The 10,710-nt window shown below is 34.0% G+C and overlaps 1 protein-coding gene across 5 annotated transcripts in view; it reads left to right on the forward strand.

Annotated features, from left to right (window-relative positions):
- The window catches only part of LOC124359795 (C-terminal-binding protein), a 120,119-nt gene extending 110,745 nt beyond the window's left edge, over window positions 1-9,374 (forward strand). For 4 of the 5 annotated variants that reach the window (XM_046812827.1, XM_046812828.1, XM_046812831.1 and 1 more), the window contains 4 exons: window positions 1,403-1,502; window positions 6,084-6,224; window positions 6,498-6,892; window positions 7,258-9,374. In XM_046812827.1, coding sequence (XP_046668783.1) covers window positions 1,403-1,502; window positions 6,084-6,224; window positions 6,498-6,892; window positions 7,258-7,329 — 708 coding nt within the window. In that variant the 3' untranslated portion in view covers window positions 7,330-9,374. The remainder of the gene's footprint in view (window positions 1-1,402; window positions 1,503-6,083; window positions 6,225-6,497; window positions 6,893-7,257) is intronic. The other variant, XM_046812832.1, reaches the window with a different exon arrangement.
- The last annotated feature ends 1,336 nt before the right edge of the window (window positions 9,375-10,710 follow it).

Below are 10,710 nucleotides of genomic sequence, written 5' to 3' on the forward strand. Positions count from 1 at the left end.
CTCAATAAACTCATGGGGCGGCTGTGAACCCCAAATTCTGCAATTATGCCTGTTTACTGTTTACAGTTCCGTTCACATAAAAAGTAGCTTCATCACTAAAAACCACACTTTAAAAAAAATCATTATCTTCATCAATTTTAGCCAGCATGGAAACAGAAAAGTCGAATCTCTTAACCTTGTCTGCCGGTTTGATATGGTGTAAAAGTTGAATCTTATAGGCAGTTAAACGAAGTCTTTTATGAATTACCTTATGGACTGTTGATCTTGGTAACCCCAATTCCAGACTGCGTCTTGTTACCGATTTCTTAGGGCTTCGAGTGCATGAAGCTCGGATTCTGTCTACATTCTCTTGAGACACACGCGGCCTACCCGGCGACTTTTGCTTCAAAACACTTCCTGTTTCCTTGAACGCACTTAACCACTGACGAATTTTTTTGTCTGTAGGCGGGTCAACACCATAGCTACGTCGAAAGTTTCTTTGTACAGTAACAACAGAATTAGTTTCTATGAGCCAAATAACACACTGAGCCTTTTGTTGAGGGGTCGCCATAGCGCGGCAGTCCAGACGACACTGACTGCCCGCCGCAGCCGCTACGTCATTTCAAGGTCAATGCTCCGCAGTGCTGCCAACTGTTGAGAGAAACATTCCCAATTGGTATGAGTAAAACTCTTTGAGCTGCTTGTTTCAAAGGAATTGATCAAATGTTGCTATCTTTTATAGTTTTAAAAATATTAATTTTTTAAACCCCGGAGTTCTTTTATAAACACCCTGTATTGTTCGACGTTCAGTTAACATTCTAATGCATTTAATTGCCAGTTTTATCAGCTACAGTTTCCAATCGAGGATAATGACGTTTAAGAATGAAAATTTTTTAAACAGACTTTACATAAAAAAATTTAAATACTAATCATATAAATGTATAGTTTATCGTTTACAGCTCATTGAACTCTTAAAATTTGTTGATCTAAAGAACAGGATGTATCTATGTAACAACTGTTGGTGTAAAGGAGACAATCACCCACAATTCCTAAAACATTAAACTGGAAACTCCTATTACCAGTTTAAAATGAATATGTAATTAATTGTCTTAGAAACTATGTAAGCTGAAAAGATGCATAAGGTGTTAAACAGTTTGTTTTAAAATTATTTAGACAAATATTTGCTCAAACCAAAAAGTCTCAATTGTCTGTTCTTAATTAATGATCGAACAGACATCCTTGTTTGTTTGTTTATGATTTGATTTATTTGTCTGTTGTCCTCATTTGAATGAATTTGAATTGGGTGGATTAACTCACCTAAAGTAAACATTAGTAACGTAAAAATAAAAGTGTGTTTTGTGTGTATTTGGGATTGTGAAACATGCCTTTACCAAGAAAATGCAAGATATTGCTGTGATTGCAGGACCTGCTTTTCCAGTCAGACTGTGTATCGCTGCACTGCACCCTCAATGAACACAACCACCACCTCATCAACGAGTTCACCATCAAACAGATGAGGCCAGGTATACATAACACAATGAAAGTTTTAGTGTACAAATTCCTTTATGCCTAATATGGCTAGTGGTAAATTGAACCTTAATTTCCAATTTAACACAAACTTTATAACAGAATAAGGTTATTAATTCATGTTGTGAGATTTGATGCATCACTTGTTATTGGACAGAAGCATGTTCATGTTCCACCACTTCCAGTCTGGCAACGAAAGAAAACAGAAGTGCTGGAGCTGAGACAAATTATATGTTGTATAAGTTTTGTGTCATCTGACTAGTAGGTAAACAGGCAAAATTCAGTTAGTTAACCTAAAGGGGAGGAGTTTCATCTTTTTTTTACTAATATTTAAATTGAAATTCGTATATTCTAACTTTGTTTCTGTGCATTAGAGCATGTACGTCTATTCATGGATGATAGCTGATCAGCAATACACAAATTAATGATTGCTTAAACATGTTTTTGTTGTACTTTATGTTTGGAAAACCATAGGTAACTTAACAAATTTTCGTTGTATTGCTAAATGATATTTTAGTTGAATTACTTATTTCCTATGTTTGTGCGCAAGTCTATTGCATATATTTATGGACAACAGCTGATTACGTAAATTACTGATCACTAAAATTGTGTTTTGTACTTTGTTTTTTAACTGTACAAAGACTGTGTAAAATAAACAAGTAATTGTTGTTTTATAAATAATACTTTGCTTGCATTTGTGTTTTCTATGTTTATTTTTCAAGCATTATTGGATTATGTCTATTTGCAGATGACATCTGATTGGTAGTATACACAGTAGCAGCTAACCATTTTTGTAACTTAGAAAAAGGGGCCTATGGTTTTAGAATTTCTTTTGTTTCCAATTTTTTAATCTGCCCATATTTATTACTTCTTTATTCACAAAGGGCATTATAAATTGTTTCTACGAAAGAACTGGGTGTAAGTAGGAGGGCAGTGGCAGTGCCTTTGGCCTGTATTTCTTACATCAAACTCCTTTTCCATTGGATAATATCTCAGCTGAATTGGGACTGAAGGATTAGGATTGTGAACATCACCAGTATTATTATCTACATTTTCAAGTCCTGGTTCATTGTTTTCAGCTATTTGCTGTTCATTATCTTCATCAATGTCACTAAAATCTAGTAATAAGCAAATAAAGAATTTTCTAATCCGATTCAGAAATTTACAAAATCAATTCCCAAATGTCATATTTCAAATCCTATTAACTTTTTCAGTCTAAGTATGATAACAACAGGGTAGTCATCCAACCAGGAAAACCAGGGAATCTCCCTGTAGACGGGGAAGATCTGAAAAACAGTGTTTGTCTCTTGAGAGCCTATGAAGTCAAGAAATAATTTAACACCTCTTTAAATTGGTAGATTAATCTCAAATATTGTATTTTATGCGACTGAATAAAGATCAACGGCATGTGGATAACAATGTTGCCGATAGTTTGTCTATAATCTAATGAACATGTTTGTGACTTATAGCACATCCTTTTGTGTATTACTTATTTTCTAGTTGTATTTTCGTGGTGGAGTAGTGATTCTGTTATTGTGTTGTATTAAGGTAAACACAAAATATTTAAGAGCCTTTAATTTTTTATGCTAATTATGGTCGTATTCCGGCACAACTGTTGAAGGTATTTTTAGGTACAGGTGTTTAAGATTTTACGAACAGCTCAGTAACTTTTGTAGCAAATAACCTTTACACAATACTTTTGCACAGCTATAACCAGGGCTGTCACAGACTATGAAAACCTGAATAGATGTGGATTATATTTGAAATAATAATATCCATAGAATTTTTATTAGAGATGGATCAATTCTGAAATTCAATACTACAGCTCTTTTCAAGTCGAATACCAACAGAAGTGCATAGGATATACTTGGAAAGTTTTGATTTTACAATGAAGCTGAATCTCGAATCCAAATGTCTGAGGACGACAGCTGATCATTAGTATGCAAATTACTGATTGCCAATATGTGTTATTGTTGTACTTACTATATGAAAAAATGTAGATATATAAACAAATTAATGTAGCTTAACAAATGATATTTTGGTTATAATTTGTATTTTCTATATTTATTTTCATAGATTGTCGCGAGTGTGCTGCGTGTATTTGTAGTAGCTGCATACATTTATTTGAAATAGCGTGGCATTCCTTCCCGAGCAGCAGACATCCATGCACAGACGTACCAGACACTTGGCATTGCACACACATAGTCATATAAAAACAAACTGCAAGCAAAATAATATTTTCAAAACTATTGGTGTTTGTTAATTAGGTTAGGTTGTTCATTAATGGCTTTTCGAACACAAAATCATGTTTTCTCAATCAGTAATTTGCATACTGCAGATCAGCTGTTATTGGAAAATAAATACAGAAACCTCACAGCACTGCCCGAACGTGACTATAGAACATACTAAAAACTGCAATAACAATATGTTTACAAAAATATAATTTCTCAGTTAGGTTATCTATTTACCGTGTAAGAATAAACATGTTTTAGCGATTAACAATTTGCTTACTGTCGATAATTAGTGGTGCAGTGAATCTCTGCAGATTCGATTCTTGAAACTGTATATTTGAAGACCGGTGGATTCGTGATTCAGAACTAGGCTTCAACACATCATTATTACAATCACTTTAAGTTTGGAATGTTCAAGAAGTTTTACTAAATAGATAGAAGAATTAATTTCACTCATCTATCTTGATGATTGACATTCATCACACTGAGCATTTTCCTATTACTGTGTGAACTCTGTACAAAACAAACAAATCTACCACAGTGCAATGACAGTATGTTGTATTGTTAAACATCAAAGTAAATATGTGAAGGAAACAGGATTTTTCCGGACATTTGCCATCGTTCAGTGAAACAAGAAAACAGTAACACTACGTTTCGAGATCTGCAATCTGATCTCTTCTTCAGGTAAAGAACTAACCTAATACATAATTACAAACTAGCTTAAAATAAACAAATCTTACTAAAGCGTTGTGGCACGCCTAAGTCAGGAATCACAACCTACATGTTGTTTGTCAACTTCACTAACACTAAAGACATGCACTTAATACAAAACTATACAAAACACTAATCATTAACTAAACTACGGAATACAGGTCACAGGTGCCAATTCTAAAAAATGAACTAAAGAGAAAACCAAAAGTATCAAACGGATCGGATATTTGTAATAAACCAATGCGGAGTCACAATATGGTTTTAAGAAGTTCATCTCGCATGAACCAATAATAACGAAAGGGCCCATTCCTGTTCCCCTTCCCTTGTATTTCCGCCATCTTGTTTTAGCCAGCCGTCACGATTACCATTGACTAGTCCTTCTGGTCAGTCGTAGGTGGTTAGTAGACGAGTGAAGACGTATTGTGACCTGTATTCCGTAGTTTAGTTAATGATTAGTGTTTTGTATAGTTTTGTATTAAGTGCATGTCTTTAGTGTTAGTGAAGTTGACAAACAACATGTAGGTTGTGATTCCTGACTTAGGCGTGCCACAACGCTTTAGTAAGATTTGTTTATTTTAACCTAGTTTGTAATTATGTATTAGGTTAGTTCTTTACCTGAAGAAGAGATCAGATTGCAGATCTCGAAACGTAGTGTTACTGTTTTCTTGTTTCACTGAACGATGGCAAATGTCCGGAAAAATCCTGTTTCCTTCACAATCCTTCCATAGTCAAAAATAACCTTCAAACAAAGGAAAGTAAATATAATGTCATAGCAACATCAAAGTTTTCCAGTTTATACTGCATCGGAATATTGCTTGTGAGGAATGTTTTGACAAGGTGTGACTGAGAACCAGTAAACTTAGATGTTAGTTAAAAGTTAAAATTCTTGAAAAATATGAACAATGAAACATGGATCAGTGACAGAATCACAACTTTATTAACACCAGTTGTAATAATGACCACAGTTTAGTAGATGTGGTGGAGGAACAAGAGAATGGTAATAATGACAACAGTTTAGTAGATGTGGTGGAGGAACAAGAGAATGGAAGATAGAGTTTTTCACTTTCAATCTATTTGCTCAATTATTAATCATGATTACTGTTTTCTACCTGATGATCTACGCAACATTTGTAATCTCTTATTAAATAAGGAATTTGTAGCTCAAATCTTACAATAGGCATTTTGTTTTCGTATTTTATCTCGTGTTTAATTGCAATAACAGCTGAGTGGAAATAAGTTTTACCACGTGTATTACCACATGAGTTATATCTTTTGTCTTTAAAAGAGAATAGACCTTTTGTTCATATGAAGATTGTGTGGCAGAAATGTAGTGTGGTGATTTGTTAATTTTATCACTCTAAATCATTGTAAAAGATTGGTTCTTCTTAGTAATTTCCACATATTATTGTTAATTTATTTATTAAATATTTCACTTATGTTGTTACTATTAGAGTTTATGTATACAGCGTGTTAAATACTTTGCTGTAATATGTTTGTAATTACTATCTTGTTGTTTGCTGCTAGATAGCGTGTAAGCAGAATGCGCCTAGCAGGAACAGATTTTAGCGTCTGTTGATATATCTCCTTATATTATAGACTTAAAAGTTATACTAAACTGTGTTGTTGTGTGCACAGGAGCGTTCTTAGTGAACACAGCACGGGGAGGATTGGTGGACGATGACGCTCTGGCTGCAGCCCTCAAGCAGGGCAGAATCAGAGCAGCCGCTCTAGATGTACATGAGAATGAGCCCTACAATGTGTTTCAAGGTGAGCAACGTAAGTATACCCAGATACAATTTTCTCCTTTGTAACAATGCAGTTAATTTTTTAGTTAGTTAATTAGTATTAAATGAATGAAATTCAGAAAGTAAAGAATGCACTGTCTATTACAGAAAATGCTAACCTAACTTATTCTGAAATTTTTATGTTTTGTTTTGTTTGTGTATATTGAAACATAAGTCCGGCTATTTTTGTAATTTGGGTCAGGTATTAGTTGTTAATAAATTATCAAATCTGGATTTTTGCCTTAGTTTAAACTCAATGTTTTAGGACCATTAAAGGATGCACCAAACCTGTTATGCACACCACACGCAGCATTCTACTCGGACGCATCTTGCACGGAACTGAGAGAAATGGCCGCTTCGGAAATCAGAAGGGCAATTATTGGCCGCATCCCCGACTGCTTAAGGAACTGCGTGAACAAGGAATACTTCCCGAGTGGAGGTGTGGGTGTTGGCGTAGGGTACCCCGTAGGCGGTGCTGAGGGCATGAATGGGGGCTACTATGCGGCAGGTGGTGGGGCTGTGGGGGCCGCTCAGACCGGGGCACTGCCAGTACAGCAGGCACACTCCACCACTCCTCATGAGGTGCCCCACTCCGTCACCGCTCCGCCTCCACCCCAGCCCCCTCCTGTCACTCAGCCTCCCGGCTTACCCCACTCCATGGTGAGTATCATTGAAAGGATATCAAAGACAACTTTTACTACTTCATCTTCAGTTTTATTTATGTAGATAACACTTAACCTGTATAAATTTATATTTCCTTTACATTGTTCATTAAGATTATTGCTGTTTTTGTAATGTATGTCTTATGGCATATTTCTTAAATTTATATAATTATACTAGGAAATATCTATTGCCTATAACAGTTTGGTTTGCTTGAAACACAGCCAGATTAGTAAAAAGAATTTTCTTTGATAGCGTATTAAATTCAGAAAACAATTGGTTTGAAAAAAGTGTTATATACAGGTAAATACGTATTGAAACTGAATCATGACATCCAGTCTAACGAGTGGTGTTTTCTGTTACAGCCGCTGAACACGGCTGACCCATCCAACCATCACTCGGTGAAACCCTCGGTGGAGTCGTCAGAAGTGCATTAACCCCCTCCTCAGGACCACTGACAGTGTTATCATTTCACTCAGTACAAACTACACGAACACATCGCTCTCCTCACCTTTTTGTTTCTGGCAATTTCTTTCAGGAAACACACAACAATGTCAGAACTTTTATTACTATCATCTTATAACCGAAAAAATTGTTCTGTTGTGTTATAAAGAATTTTTCCGGGATTTAGTAATAAAATTACAAGAGACAGTTTTGACAATAGTATCGCGAACTGTGCAGTAGAAAGGGAATGACAACTTGGAGGATCCAGGTTCTTATTTCTTTTCTCCTGCATTAAGAGATATTGCCAGGAGTGAAGAGGTGCTATAGAACTCTGAGTATATAGTACTAGATGTCGTGCATGTGTCTTGCCCTCTTATTGTGGACACTGGTGACAGTGCGTGACAGTTACGTGCGTCATCTACTGGTCATTGTACATAGCTCATTTTGTCTAGATAACTTCAAACATTTTTGTTAGATAGGTTATTTGCTTATTTTTCATATAAAATGGCTTTTAATAATGTTCAATCGTGATTGTACATTTCAATTTATTTTAAAATATTTTTGCTGTTTTGAAGCTGTATAATTTTCTCTTTAAATTCATATATGACATTACTGTGATGAAAAATATTACGTGATTTTTCTCTTTGTTTGAAGACATTTTTTAGTTTACCATTTTATCATATTTTAAATATTAACTAAGTATGTTATTATTATACATTAGAATTTGGGACAAATGTTTTATAAATTACAGATTGTTTGAATTTTTTACAATAGAGCTTTATCCTATATTATATTTACCTGGTATTTTTAAAAGGTAATTCTGTTTTGTCTATGTTTCCATAGCTAGAATTTTCATTTCTAACCTGCATCTGTATAGAACTAAAGTTAATGCAACTCGGGATGTGACACAACACTATTCTTCTCATAATCAAGTGACAGTGTCGCTTTAAAATTACAGTTCAATACAGGTTTTGATTAAAATTTGATATTACCCTTTATTTAATTTTAGAATTTAATGTATCATTAATTTAAACAAATATTGTGTTCACTTAAACTTCCTCTTTGGTTTTTGTGAAACGGTAATTTACAAATTTGTATTGAAAAAATATAATTGTTTTGGAAAAAATGCATTACTGTAAGACTGAAGAACTTTACTGGTGTATTTTGTATGAAACACTTTGTTGTTAGAGTTGAAAACAACAGGTTAATTTAAATTTTCATACTTGAATGTTGATTTAACCGCTTTGTACTAATTGAAAAATATTTTCCAGAATAATACATCCAGCAGTATAATTTTAAATTTTACTGTTTTCTATTGTTTCTTTATTTAAAGTTTTCCAATGTTTTAACATTGCGTTAATTACCTCTTGAGTTGTCAAATGCGATGTATTATATGTATCTTTGAAGCGATTCAATTGATGTGATTAATTTCAGTGTATTATAATATAAAAATAATCCAGAAATTGAATAATTACGATAAAAGCTTGATTTGTTAACTATTTAGTTTAGTGACATTGACTTTTTATACAAAACCTTTGAAAGTTGAGTTTTATTTTTGTAAAGTGTAGTTATAAGCATACAGTTGACATCACAGAACCGGTTGCACGTGGTCGCTCGGTCGTCACATAACATTCCACCCGCCACGACAACCGGTTCCGGTCCATCCTGCATGCCTGCGCCTGCTGAGCTGACGAGGTCGTGTATAGTACTGTTCTTGAATGTTTTCATTTCTATGTGGCAGATATCGATAGACAGTTTTATAAATTTGTGAAATCTATTTCAAATGAGATTTCTGTATAAAAAGACTTAAATTTATATTTTGAGATAATCCGAATTGAAGTGTTTGCTAAGGACTAAATAAGGAAAATACCGGCGTGTGGAATTCCTTTTTTCATATTGTTAAGATACTTTAGTTAGTTGTAGTTGAGTTATCAGCTTAGGTTTGTAAGGTAGATTAGTGTCCAGAGTTTACGAATGAATGTTTAGGGTTCTTCCACTGAACATGTAAATCATACTGAATAAATGACATCATCTTGTACGTAGTCTGTTACTTATTCACCCTTTTAATGTTTTCTTTTTGGATAAAACTGTATTCAATGTAAGAAATTATTACCTTAGTGGTAAGAGAATTGTCTTATTTATATTGACAAAACACAAACAATAATTGTTGTTGTGTTGTCTAATTTTTGTGTACAGTAATGATAATGTAAGTATTTATATACAGAAGATAGGCTGAAACTGTGAGAGCTCATTCTACATGTAAAAATAATGAAAAAAGTTTGTATAAACATGGGTCCAGAAGTGGTTTGTTAACGGGTTACGGCTAGCGAAAGATTTCGCCCGAATTTCAACTCAAATTCTGGTATGGTTGATTAAAGGGTGAACTCAATTGTCTCTTATGGGTTTTAACCTGATAAATTGAATAAAACAGTTTCCGGAACTGTAAGTTAAGTAGTTTTTGAGAAAACCCGTGTCAAGTGCCAAAAATGGAGTGAAAAATACATTTTTTAATCTTTTGACAACAATAACTCTGTTATTTCACCAAGAAACATTGTTATTAAAAATTATAGTATATTTCATTTTGAACAAAACTTTGTAAATAAAGTTCACAGGAAGCGTTGATTTTTTATTAAATGAATTTTTATTCAACACGCATTTTAAATTTTACTGACTATTTGTCTACTAACTTAGTTAATTATCCATTTAATTAATTGCTATACCAGAATTTTAGAAAGGGCTTATTTTTCACATGGTGTGCTGAAATTCGGACAAAATCTTAAATCTTTCACTAGCCATAACTACTAATAAAGCATTTCCGGATCTATGTTCATATATACTTTTTCCATTATTTCTAAATGTAGAATGAGCCCCCACACTTTCTGTATATCTTCTTGAATCACCATGTTTACTCGTATATACACATACGAGGTCTGTCCAAAAAGTATCCAACCGCCGACCAGTAGGCAGCCGCGGTGTAACTGACCGGCTTGAACCGGTTATTGGAGGGGAGGGGCGAGCCTACTCCTTCCCATATTAGGCATTGAATACGATCTGGTCACTCGGTAAGCTCTGTTCCATACAGTACTGCCGTCATTTCAATATGACTGAACGTGTTGAGCAGTGCATTTACATTAACCCTCGAGCTGGCAGTTGAAATGTCCTCAAGTGGCAGGCCATTTTGAGGTGTTTTGCAGTAGTATCGGTTTTTAATTTTTTTTTTAATATAATTTGATTATAAACCTATATGTATTATGTATAATTGTTTTCACAAGAAAATGTACTTTTTATTTATGCAAATAAAAACTCCAAAATATAACAAATTTATCACTCTTTTACTAAGTTTTTTTTCAAAAAATAAAAAAGGTATGTAAAAG

Source organism: Homalodisca vitripennis, chromosome 4, assembly GCF_021130785.1.
Source record: "Homalodisca vitripennis isolate AUS2020 chromosome 4, UT_GWSS_2.1, whole genome shotgun sequence".
Lineage (NCBI taxonomy): Eukaryota > Metazoa > Arthropoda > Insecta > Hemiptera > Cicadellidae > Homalodisca > Homalodisca vitripennis.